Raw genomic sequence first — 13,754 nt, forward strand, 5'->3', positions numbered from 1 at the left:
CTGCCATGTTAGTAACAAAGACTAATGCAGAGTCCCCGCTACAGCATCACCCTTTAAAGAGACCAACTAGCTATTTGGTAATAGCTGACTATTACCAAGCTGACTCCAATGGACCCTTTCCATCCTGGAAGGAGCAGCCATTCATACTAACAGAAATCAACATATAATCAGGGTATGGGTTTCCTGCCCACAGGGCCTCAGCTAGCACAGCTATATGAGGGCTTACAGAGCATTTAATCCACAGAGTATCTGATCCCACAAAACATCTCATCAGACCAAGGCAGCCACTTTATAGCAAAAGAGGCGTGGCAGTGCTCACATGACCACGGGGCTCCTGGCCCTGTCTCATGTATGCAACATGCAGAAGATGCCACTGGACACAGCGATGACAAGCCGGCTGAAGGTACAGCTGAGGCATCGGCCTGGAGCTGAGACCAGGGGAGGACGGGATGCTAAGCTCCGAGGTACAGATTCGGAATCAGTGACCACCAGATGGTGCTGTGTCCCTAAGAGGTAGGATACGGGGGTCCAGGAACCAGAGTGGCTTATATGAGGGACCCTACTGACCATGACTCCCAGTGACCGACTTGGGGAATCTGTGCTTCCTGTCCCTGAAATTATAGGTTCTGTAGGTTTAGAAGTCCTGGTTCCCTAAGCGGAACACTTGCACTAACGGACACAGCAAGAATCCCACTGAACAACATCTAAGGCTAATGATGTAATGTATGGTGATTAACATAACAATAAAAAATTAAAAAAAAAAAAAGAATCCCACTGAACTTTAAGTTACGGCTGCCAAGGGCACTTTGTGTTCCCAAAACATATCAGAAGACACGGATCTGAGCAGTGCCTGGGAGAGAATGAATGACTGCTGTGCTGTGTCACCCAGATGCCCTCAGGATGAAGGACCTTATTCTCCAGATGCTGGGCTCTTTCCAGCTGCCTGTTCTCTGCCATCAGTCCTCTCCAGAGTTGCCCTTGGTAATCACCTTCTTGTGATTGTTTTGCCATTATTACATTATTATTCAATCTTACTATAATCACATTATTTTACTATCTTAAGATAGTATATATACCTATTTCTTCCCTTTTTATTTGATGAAGCATAGGAAAACTGAGCTTCCTGAGATGGCTCTTAGTCCCAACTCCCCAGGAAGCTTTCAAAGCGACCCCATCCAATGGGGCACCAGCACTGACTCCCCCAGCCCTGCTCTTGCTGCACAGTCTCTGACCAAGGATCAAGCTTCAGAATCATGTGAGGGTCAAGAGATGAGCAAAAGTACCAAAGGATGAGAGAGTGAAACCAACCAGGATAGAAGGGAGAGCGGGAAGTGGGAAGGGCCTGGGAAAGAGAGAGCACAGAAGGAGGCAAAGAAGCATCCATGAAGTTCTGACCTTCAAGGAAACTCAGCTTTCAGAGACTGGACGCCAAGTTGGAGAAGTGGTCTGAAACAACTCATTTTATAAGTAACCTAATTTAATGTTGCTACAGAAGACAAAAAAAGAAATCCACAAACCCTAGGTCTATTAAGTGATAAAGTAAATGAATATTGATCTTCAGAACTGTCACCAGATGGGACTACATTTTCTTTCTTTCTTTCTTTTCTTTTGAGGAAAGCCAGACTGCCACATGTAGCACCTTATTTGGATATGTCTGGAGTCTTGGAAGCTTGACTACCCTACGTTCTCCTACAAATGGACTTCAAGAGCTTGTTTGGAGGTTCTAGCAGGGGAGCACAGCCACTTGCCTACCCCTGACCTCCTCCATGGGAAAGGTCGTCCTGTCCTCTCCAACTGAGTAAACAGCTTCAGGAGGGATGCACGTGGAGCAGTGAGGGAGGAAGGGGGCACCCACCTACCCAGCCAGATCAGCTGTTATCAACCCTGACGATCAATAGGGTGACAGATATGGCAGCCAGAGCGCGCTAACATCCTAGATTTTCAATTTAATAATGTAGCATTGATCAAAACATTCCTAAAATACCTTTTAGAAATAGCACACAAGTGAGTAAAGCATGGAGAATTGAACATGTTTTTATCTTTATTCCTTCCCGAAAACCTGCTGAAATATAGTGAAGGGAACAATTTTTAAAAAAAAAAAAAGGCATAAACACTCAAGGACAAAAAAGAACAATAAAGAAGAAAATACAACAGGAGAGATGACAACAAAATTTTGGAAGATGGAAGGCAGACGGATGGGTGAGTAACACAGCCGACCAGAGAAGGTGACACCTACAACTGCAAAAGGAGAAGCCAATTACAACCCTGGAATCTCAGGAAGGCCCAGGGATTGGAGGGACTAGACATAACAGGAGATGTAAGGGGAGGTGTAACTAAAAACAGAAGCACTTAGACCCCAAATCCTCATCCTCTTGCTGTGGGGTCAGGCAACTACCCCTCCCCAACGCTGGTATAAGACAAGAGACCTAGAGCATTTACTTGCTGTGAATTTCTTTACGTAACTCCCTGCAGCCCAACTTCTCCCTTTGCCCGAACCTCCTTCCTCCCTTCTCCTACATAACATGACAAAGAAAATGAGCTGGAAAAATACTCTAGAGAGGCCCTGACAACAGCTGTGAGGCACCATAGTGAGGAAAGGAAAAGTAGAAGTCCACGTACTGAATAGTGAGAGCCCTGTCCTTCCCCTACTCATGGAAAGCTGGCAAAAAAAACCGATCCGGGTCAAGAATCTGGAAGGTTCTACCCTACAGAAGCTCACGTACTGACACTGGGAGAATCCCTAATGCAACAGTTATTATCTCCCTAAAGTCAAGCTCAGCACTTGACAAGCCCCACCCATGAATCCAGTGTTCCCAACACGTGTATCAGCGCCTGGGTCTCACCTGAGGACAGATGGCCAAGGATCACCAAACTTCTCAAGAAAGCCTCTGACAAGAAAAGTCAGAGACCAAAACAAATTAAAAAGAAAGAAGAAATCTGGGAGGGGAAGAAAAAGAAACACTACAGAGAACAGAAGACAACTTGAAAGTAACCTACGACAGCCTCAAAGCGAAGTTAGTGAATCCATGACACAAGGACAGGAGGCTTGAGAAAGGCACGTTGAGAGAACAAGAAAGAGAACGGGAAAACGTAACAGCAGAAATGTGAAAATCTGACATCAGCGTTGTAAGATAAAGTTGAAGAAACTCCCCAAAAAGTAGAGAGGAAACAAAATATAAAAAAGAGGATCAGTTCAGAATCCTCTAACTTCCTTCTAAGAAAAGTTCCAAAAAAGAACAGACGAAGAAGGGACATTATCCATGAAATATGACACGAAAATAATCTAGACATGAAGGAATTTCCAAACTGGAGTCAACAGAATGATCAACAAATTAAAAATTGGGGCACCTGGGTGGCTCAGTTAGGCGTCTGTCTTCGGTTCAGGTCATAGTTCTGGGGTCCTGGGATCGAGCCCCAGTCGGGCTCCCTGCTCAGCATGGAGTCTGCTTCTCCCACCCTCCCCCTGCTCATGCTCTCTCTCACTCTCTCACTCGTGTGCGCACGCTCTCTCTCATAAATTTTCTTAATTACTTAATTAAAAATTATCCACTAGAGTACATAACCATGATTTTTTCAGAAAACTGGGAACAAAGAAAAGATCCTTAAACCTTCCAAAGAGGAAAAAACAGTCCTATGCAAAAATAGTGAAAGTCAGAATGGCATCAGAATCTCAACAGCAAGCCTGACTTGAGAGGTGCAATGACTTTAAAATTCTGAAATAGGATTTTCACTGAGCAACTGCATGTGTAAAATGAAGACATTTTAAGAGAACGTCTCAAAGATTTCTCTCATACCACTTTCTTTGGGAAGCTACCAGAGAATGTGTTTCACCCAAATAAGGGTATAATCCAAGGAAGACAACATGGGGGCACAAGAAATAGGGGATCCAGGAAGGACAAAGGTAAGGGGACCTACATGGATGACGGTGAATGAAATTCCAGGCTGAGAGCTGGGAGGCAGGGCTACAGTGACCAGTCCCGGCTGGAACATGGGGACGAGGGCTCCAGAGACAACTAGACAATCTCAGAAGTGCTGAGACACAATACTGTACTATGGGAGAGTCTGGACATAATGACAGCCCTATAGAAAAATAAGTGAATGAACCCCAGGAAAACAAACAGTTGTACAGAAAGGTGATGGTTCAGCTATAAATCACACAGAGTCCTAATAATGTAAACACTGAATATCGATTTAATCAGAATGGTGGTATTGCTATATTGAAATGACTGGAGGAGGAAAAAAAGAGGAAAGAAAGCTAACTTCTATCCGCCATGATAAAAACTGGAAGAATAAGATCTAAAATTGAAAATTCAGAAAGAGTATAAGTGTGTTAACTTAAAAATATAAGATTAACATGAGAAGAAACATTTGAAGGGGTTAAAAGTGGTTCCTTCTGAAAGGTAGTTTCTAAGACTGAGAAGCGGTGAGGCAGAGGTCCTTCTGTTTTTTTGATAAAAGCCATATACTACTTGATGGTTTCAAGTGTTTTAAATGGTTTAATTTGTTTTAAAACTATTTGTTTGTAATACATATATAACATGCACAAACATATGTGCTATACATACATCTGATACATAATGTAGGGCATGTTTAAATTATATTGTATAAAATGTAACAATCAAAATTGAATTAAAAAATATTCCCACAAGAAAATCAGTTATTTTATTTATATTTTTATGTTTTATGTTTATTTTATATCTTAATTGTAACACTCAAGATGGTTAAGACTACATGATCTAGACTCTGGAAATAATTCCAAAAGTTGTAATTTCCTAAGGTCACCACTTTGAAGAAAACCAAGAATTGAAATGTGTATGTTTTAGGGGTGCCTGGGTGGCTCAGTCAGTTAAGAACCCAACTCTTTATTTCGGCTCAGGTCATGATCTCAGGGTCATGAGATCAAGCCCTGTATTGGGCTCCACACTGAGCAGAGAGTCTGCTTGAGATTCTGTCTCTCCCTCTCCCTTTGCCCCTCCCCCCAGTCACACATGCGTGTGTGCACACGCTCGCTCTCTCAAATAATCTTTGTTTAAAAAATAAATAAATACAATAAATGCATACATTTTAGTGTGTTTGCTCTAAAAAACTGCCCCAGTGTTTTACAGTCAGAAATCAATGACCAGTTAAAACTGATATTTGTTAGGAAAAAATCAAATTAGGTCACAAGAGATGACAAGCAGAACCAGTCAGCAAAGCAGTAACTGCCTGAAAGAGCCAGTGTGATGCCAGAGAGCATGGTTACAAAACATGGAAGTGAGATCATCACCTCATTATGCTCAATACCAGTTATATTCTCACCAGACAATCATGCTCAGATCTGGATCTCACAGCTTGAGAAAGATGCAGACAACTTGGAGTAGATTCAGATATGAGTTAAAGGCAATTAAAAAGCTCAATACTAAGACCTCTGGCAATATCCAAGGAAGCTGTGATTCCTCAGTCTGGAGAGAGAAAGAGAAGCAAACAGAAAGCTTCCCCACAGAAAGCAGAGGGTCTCTGCCAGAGACAGAGCAAGAGTTAACATGCTTAAAATATAAAGGGAAGAATTTAGGTTATATAGAACCTATTTTCAGAGAGTCCTGGTTGCCCACAGTAGAGATAAATTACCAAAGAAGAATGTTATAGTGTCCTTTTTCAGTGATCTTAGGGAGGCAGAGATTAAAAGGAGAAGAATCTATCTCACAGTCTTTCCAGATGGCACACACATGAATGCCAGGGAATAAACTAAGATTTCTTAAATTAGAGATTCAGAAACTACACAATGAAAGGAAAACCAGAATCATGTGTGTTTACGAAAATGTGCCAAGTAAAACACAAAGGTTGCCTTGCTCCCATAAATCCACTGAAAAATTAGGCAGGACTACTTCATTTGCTACATCTAATCTTTAACAACTTTACATTAGTATTCTAACGTTTGCTTAATTTGCAAGCAATATTATGGCTGTTCCAGAGTTAGCCTGAAGTGCTTAACTTTTATCAGTTTGGTATAGTTCTCAGAAATTAAGAAATAAACCACTCGAAATTATTTCATATGGCCCCACCACACCTTAGCTCAGAATTCAGGCTCGATTTCCCACAAACTGAAAAGCTGACTTTGTTCCCTCTTTACCTTCGGTGCTGAGAAGGACATGTGGTCCACTCCCATAACTAAGGCTTTTAATCTTCTTTCCACATAAGGCTTCTAGCTTTTTGGGTACAAGTGTACTCTGGTTATCTCCAGTTCCTAGACAGTTACTATAGTTCAGTCCAAATACAAAGACCTAGAAAACAAATAGTTTTGTCTGAGTCACTTGGCCTAAAGTTACACAAAGGCTCCCTTCTCCACTCTGAAAATAAGACACACTCAAGTTCAGTGTGACAGCTCAGTAGGTAGGAAGAGACTGATCGGATTAAGAAAAATTCAACCTCTGATGACATTAAGTTTTAGAATATTTGGCTATACTATGAAATTCAAAGAGTAGCAGGGGGTTGAGGGGTATTAAATCAAGAAACTGAAAGGAGAGAGAAATTATATCAAAGACATGGTCTTCTTGAATTTCAGGCTCTTTTTATCCCCAACCCTTTCAGAAGATAAGGAGGTAGGCCTTGCTGGGTACATCTGGGATAGTGGTAGGAGAAAAGACTGGAAGGAAAGTAAGGGCCAAGGGGATCTATGGATCTTCCACGGAAATATTTCAAAACAGAGACTGATATGAGTAAATTTGCATTCTGGAAAAGATCGGCTGGCCACAACATTTTCTTGGTCTTCAAACTTCACACTTTAAAGCTCGCCCCCTAAAATCACACTCTGGGTTTTGAGAGATTCTTACCTCATCATTGTCAGTAACGTACAGTGCTTCATTGGCTGAGGTGCCAAAGACACATGCTTTCCGAATAGATGCAATTTCTTGAGGTGAGAGCAGAGTGAAGATTGGCCACTTTCCTACATCCACCATGACTCTGGCTTCAAGTAATTCCTATAAATAGGCCAACATCTCTGCTGCAACAAAAAAGATCCCAAGAAAAAAATGAAATAACCACTAAACTAACTTCAAAAAAAAAAAGACACTGTGAATAAAAGGAAACAAAACCTAATTCCAAAAGAAAGTACCTACCTTTGGTTAAATGGACCACTCACTTTCCCCAGCAACCTGTCCAATCCTTCCCCTGTGGTCAAACCTGGGCCTTTTTCTGCAATGAGAGGAACAGCTTGCTAGAACCAGTTGTTTGTGTTACCTACTCACAAGTCAGTGCTTATCTGTTACATACTTGCTTATTTGCAACCAGACAGCAGATAATGTTAAGGCTGCTAACTGGATGAAACCAGGGTGTCTCATCAGAACTTTTTCTTTAGGTTACTGAGATAAAGTTAAAGGTTACAGTACTAGTTTGCGTAAGACACTGAATTCTTGCTTAGGAGAGGGAGAGCGGGAGGGTGTGTGCATGCACATGAATGTTATAAAAAATCAGAATCATTACCTCTACTTCCCCACTGTCCTCCTCCAAACCCCAGGATGCACTCAAAGATCCCCATCCCTTGTAGAAAATCACTGCCATACCAAGCCACTGTTTAATGATGGGAATGGGACATCCCTCACGTAAGTCTAAAGTGGCAAAAATATTAAGAAGGACTAGCCGAAAGATATACAGAATGAAACCACAAAATAAAGTATTATATTCTGGTCCTAATTTCTATGACCATGTATTCTACATATACACAGATCAAATTTTATTTCACACTAAAAAGTTATCATATGAACAAGGAAAGACAATTCACCCTAATCTTGTGTTCAAGGTCATGCCTATAGCCTTCATGCAAGTAGCAATTAGCTTAAATAGTATCGTATAAAAAGAAGACATAGGTATAAATTTCCATAAAACTCTAAATTTGACCTGTTTAAGGAGTTTTACACAAAGATCTATCCTTGTCATGCCTCCAAGTCTTCTAGGGTTAAAAAAGTATTTCTAGAAATTCCAGGGAGCTGCACAAGCACAAACCCCTACCATGCCAAGTTGAGTTTCCATTCTGGCTCTCACCTCTAGAAACTGAAATAGAACCAGTTTATAAATACAACCAGGGTTTCCTAATGAGGTACAGAACTCCTGAAGTTCCTTCCTGCTCACTCTCTTCTCAGACCTCTAAAAATAGCCAGGAGAGCCAGGCTCAAGACCAAGGCCTTCTGGCCTCCAGCACCTCTGATAACACCTAGAGAGAGCCTTGGGGCTTAGGTATACTTAGCCAAGCCTCAGTTTTCACCATCCAGGGAGATTTTGCCCAACAGCACCAACTTGGATGACAAGGAGCAGATGACTACTATGACCCAAGAATCACATCACATATTCAATTAGCATTAAACACGATCAAGGACAGGCCATTCCCCATCACTCCACAGCCAGACTCCTGGCACAGCGTCTGAATGTTCTGAGAAGTGCGCATGTGTGCGTGCCGGTGGGAACAGGTAAAGGATTTGGGGAAGGGTAAAAAACTAATACATAAACATGTTGAAAAATTTTGTTTCAACTGGTATAAAGGGGTAAAGGAAAGTAAGTTTCCCTACCATCCCTCCCCAACCCTCTCCTCAAAGGCAACCACTGTGAACAGCTGTTTCTAATTCCTTCCAGAGATAGCGTATGCTTACAAAAACATTATGTGTATGTGTGTGTGGAAGCTTTTTTCCCTTACTTAACAGTACATCTTGGAAATCATTCTATATTAGCACATTCCATTACATCAAGTTAACAACTTATCTCCTTCCACTGAGAGACTGTTCAAGTCACTGCTAGTCTTTTCCTAGCATAAACAAGACTGCAATTATTGTCTACATATATTATTGCATATACTTGTCTTTTTTTATACATACATTTATAAGATAAATTCCTAAAAATGGAACTGCTGGGTCAAAGTCTAATTGCTATTTTTTTATTATTATTTTTTTATAAGATTTTATTTATTGATTTGAGAGAGAGAATGAGAGAGAGAGAGAGCACATGAGAGGGGGGAGGGTCAGAGGGAGAAGCAGACTCCCTGCTGAGCAGGGAGCCCGATGCAGGACTCGATCCAGGGACTCCAGGATCATGACCTGAGCCGAAGGCAGTCACTTAACCAACCAACTGAGCCACCCAGGCGCCCTAATTGCTATTTTTTAAAGATTTATTTATTTATTTGAGAGTGAGCAAGCACACAGCAGGGGTAGGGGCAGAGGGAGAAAGAGTCTTAAAGTACCACCCAGGCACCCCAAATTGCTATTTTACCTTTTTAACAGTTATCTCAAATTGTCCTCTACCGAAGTAGTATGTGTACATAAAATAACCACCAATGTTTGGCAGCACCTGGTTACCCACATCCTTACCACACAGTGTATTATCATGGTGTCTTGGTTTTGTTTCAACTTGAATTCCTCCTATGATGAGTGCGGCTGGGCACCATTTAAAAAATAATCACAATAACAGCAACAATAACAACTGATATTCCTCGAACACTATGTGCCAAGTGTGTTCTTAATATTTTACATCTATTAATTCGTGTAAATCCTCACTTTACGGACAAGGAAATGGAGGCAAAGGGATTTTAAGAATTTGCTCAAACCATTAAGTGGCTGAGTCTGGGCCTTGAAGCCACACAATCCAGAATCTGGAATCTGCACGTGCACTCTTCATTTCTTGGCCTCATGCATCATCCTTTTACATAAAGTCCCTATTTTTCCTCCTGGGCTATTGTTCTTTTCTTTGTTCTTGATTTTTGTGTTCTTTGTATGGTAAGATGATTATCTTAAAAGCTCTTCGAGGTAACAAAAAAGATGCCTCCCGGGCGCCTGGGTGGCTCAGTCGTTGGGCGTCTGCCTTCGGCTGGGGTCATGATCCTAGGGTCCTGGGATCGAGTCCCGCATCGGTGGGAAGCCTGCTTCTCGCTCTCCCACTCCCCCTGCTTGTGTTCCTGCTCTCGCTATCTCTCTCTCTCTGTCAAATAAATTAAAAAAAAAAAAAAAAAAAAGATGCCTCCCACCCTGCCCCACCCAAATGGCCTGCCTTGTGTCTCTTACAAGACAGACAAGGAAGGAGTCACAAGAAACAGTGTAAATGTCTATAAGCAGACAGATCAATTCCAAAAAAAATCTAGCACTTTATTTTCCTAGAATATGAACCACATCAAAGTTAGTTCTCAACATGTAATATTGTATATAATATAGAATTTTAAATAAACAGGGAAAAGGGGGGATTTAAATTAGCCAAAAAAATATGATAACCACATTTAAAATGACAACACAAAGGGATACTATCATCATACAATTTCCTGACAACAGTACAATTATTCTGAAGTCAATCAGTCACAGGCCACTCTGCCCCCAAGGGTTTTGGTAAGCTACTGAAAAATCAGGCTTTCATAACGATGGCTTATTATATGAAATTATATATATTTCATAATGATGGTTTATTATATGAACATATTACATATTTTATAATGGTGGCTTATTGTATGAACATATTACATATTTCATAATGGTGGCTTATTTTATGAACTTATTATATGAACCCATTCCTAAATTACTTGAAGCTTTATTTTACAAGATATTTCTCCAAAGGCTTGTCAAATTAAAAGTTAATATAAAGCCAGGTCATGTACCTCACAGGTCCACAACCATCATAAAAGCAGAAAGCATTATCAACAGCCTTGGCATGGTGGAAAAGACAGCGTCCTGAGCACATGTTTTATTCCCAGGTTGGCTTTTAATTAATCAGTGTGACACGCCACCTACCTTCCTGAGCCTGGGTCTCAAAAATATGTCCTGTAAGATTCTATAATGTTATGTTCAAGATGTAATGAACAAGCTGCAGGGGATTTTGGAACACGTGAGAACAACGGCAGTAATGCTGCCCAAGCTAAGTAATTACTCCTAGCAACACGATTCTGTTAAGTAAATAAAGACCAGGAAGGAAGACACGAACAGTGATCAAAAACTGTTGCTGGGGGGCCTGGGTGGCTCAGTCAGTTAAGTGGTGGCCTTCAGCTCAGGTCATGATCTCAGGCTCCTGGGATCAAGCCCTGCATCAGGCTACCCGCTCAGCAGGGAGTGTGCTTCTCCCTCTCCCTCTGTGCTCCCCCTCCAAATAAAATCTTAAAAAAAAAAAAAACAAAAAACTGTTGCAGACACTATGTTAAGCAGCTTCACATACGTTATTTCATCTAATTTTCACGATACTCTTGTAAGGAAGAAAGGTCATAATTCATTCTTAGCAGATGAGGAGTGGCTCAGAGGCAAAGTGACTTCCCAAGGTCACAGAGCAATGAGTGGCATAGTCAGGACTCAACCCCCAGCCCTCTGATTCTTCTCACATCAGAGAACATCAGCCCTGTCCCTTCAGTGATTAAACTTCTCCAACAACTGAATCTCAGATCTGTACCTCTGAAACAAATAATGCAATATATGTTAAGGAAAAAAAAAAAAGAAGAAGAAGAAGGTAGCGGGAGGGGAAGAATGAAGCGGGGGAAATCGGAGGGGTAGACGAACCATGAGAGACGATGGACTCTGAAAAACAAACAGGGTTCTAGAGGGGAGGGGGTGGGAGGATGGGTTAGCCTGGTGGTGGGTATTGAGGAGGGCACATTCTGCATGGAGCACTGGGTGTTATGCACAAACAATGAATCATGGAACACTTCATCTAAAACTAATGATGTAATGTATGGGGATTAACATAAGAATAAAAAAAATTAAAAAAAAAAAAAACTTCTCCAACATTATTTCCTTCTGACTTCGTCTAATAATGTACACCAGCATCTGTTTTTAAAATGCTTCAAATACAAAAAGAACTTCCCCCCTTAAAATGTGTTTCCTAATATGCCTCTATCTAGATTTGCCTGGTTAAACCTTGTGAATGTCACTCATTCCTTCCTTCCTCCGAAAACCACCAGGCGGCAGGTGCTGGAGACCAAACGCACCTTTGTCCTCAAGGAGCTCACAAGAGTGTACGAGCACAAGGTGCCTCCTTGGGCTACAGACTGCTAAAGCACAAAGTATGTCTTCATTAGACTATGTTCAAGATGAGTAGCTGATGACATGAACAAGGTATCCTCAGAATTCAGACGAGGTTCCCCAAGAGGTTTTGTGGAGGTATTAAAACTCAGGATGTGCTATGTGCTGTAAGGAATAGAAGTCCTGAACGTGGGCATGTGGCGTATCTTTTCCTAAGGCAGTATAATGTAAATGCAAATACCACCACCATTTTCTAATTAACTCAAAATTACCACCATCATCATTACAATTAGATTACTGTGGTGAGATGTTTAATTTCTCCAGTTTCCCGGGGGCAGCAACACCTTTGCTAGCTAATGTTGAGAAAATCATACTAAGTATCATTCTATCAACTTCATATGTTTGACCCTCTACCACATAATTACAAAGTGCGTATACTACTAATCTAAAAGGCTAAAGCAGGTGGAATCACTAGCTTTAATCTGTTATGAAATCTATACCAGACTTAAGAACCACTGTGGCTAACAATGAGTCAGAAATATAAGGACCTATCACAAGAAGAACAGTATTAGGACAGTAGATGTCTTATGACATCTACTCATCTACTAAATTTGCCTAAACATGAAGTAGAAGTATTAACAAATTAGTTCTAATTGTATGAATTACACTTAAAGGTATATAAACATAGTTCAACATCATTTCATTTAAATCATCATGCTTCAAATAATAATATTCTATCAGGAGGCACTACTAATAGGGAAGAATCTTCAAATGGCCTGCTCAACCTAGGCCATCCTGGATAGGCACACACTTTGTAAGTATTCAGCAGTGATTTTAAGGAAGGTAACCCAATGCTTTTCCTTCCATAGTACTACGCATCCCTCAAATGAAGTATCCCAAGGGAGATGCTAACAAAAAGCTAAACTATGAGCTTATTCCCACAAACAAAACAAAACACCCTGCAAAAAACCAAGTGCACCTGTAAGGCTTAGCTATGTTAGAAAACAGTATGTGCTACGTGATTACAATGTTTTAAAATACAATACATACAGATAAAAGGATACATATACACCAAATGTATTTCTCTGGAAAGATTCAGAAGTGGTACTTTCTTTGTACTGTTCAAATATATTCCACATTTCTGTAACAAACACTTTGCGACCGAAAGATAAACAAATATTTTAAATGAAAATAAAATCTTAGTTATTTGAATTATATATACCCCCTAATTGCTAAAGTTTAAAGAGGTATTCTTTTTTAAATTTTTTATTGTTATGTTAATCACCATACATTACATCATTAGTTTTTGATGTAGTGTTCCATGATTCATTGTTTGTGCATAACACCCAGTGCTCCATGCAGAATGTGCCCTCTTTAATACCCATCACCAGGCTAACCCATCCTCCCACCCCCATCCCCTCTAGAACCCTCAGTTTGTTTTTCAGAGTCCATCGTCTTAAAGAGGTATTCTTGCCTTAAATTTACAACCTAGGATGGCAGTGTTTCAAGCAAATCTGTAAAATGAGTTATGAATATAAAATTAAATGTAGGAAGTGGGAATGTAAAATGTTACAGCCAATGTAGAAAACATTATGTCAGCTCCTCAAAAAATTAAAGACAGAATTACCATAAGATCTAGCAATTCTACTTCTAGTATATACACAAAAGAATTGAAAGCAGGGACTTGGATAGTCATACACCAATGATCAGAGCAACATTATTCACAATAGCCAAAAGGTAGAAAACCCAAATATCTACCAACAGATGCATGGATAAACAAATGTGGTATCTACATACAATGGAATA

The 13,754-nt window shown here is 40.5% G+C and overlaps 1 protein-coding gene across 1 annotated transcript in view; it reads right to left on the minus strand.

Annotated features, from left to right (window-relative positions):
- RCBTB1 (RCC1 and BTB domain containing protein 1) overlaps window positions 1-13,754 on the minus strand; it is a 49,773-nt gene that overhangs the window by 25,324 nt on the left and 10,695 nt on the right. The window contains exons 2-4 of the mRNA XM_021689427.2: window positions 7,095-7,170; window positions 6,810-6,979; window positions 6,110-6,260 (exon numbers count right to left, since the gene is read on the minus strand). Of these exons, the coding sequence (XP_021545102.1) occupies window positions 6,110-6,260; window positions 6,810-6,935 (277 nt within the window). The 5' untranslated portion in view covers window positions 6,936-6,979; window positions 7,095-7,170. The remainder of the gene's footprint in view (window positions 1-6,109; window positions 6,261-6,809; window positions 6,980-7,094; window positions 7,171-13,754) is intronic.

This window comes from Neomonachus schauinslandi, chromosome 3 (genome assembly GCF_002201575.2).
Source record: "Neomonachus schauinslandi chromosome 3, ASM220157v2, whole genome shotgun sequence".
Lineage (NCBI taxonomy): Eukaryota > Metazoa > Chordata > Mammalia > Carnivora > Phocidae > Neomonachus > Neomonachus schauinslandi.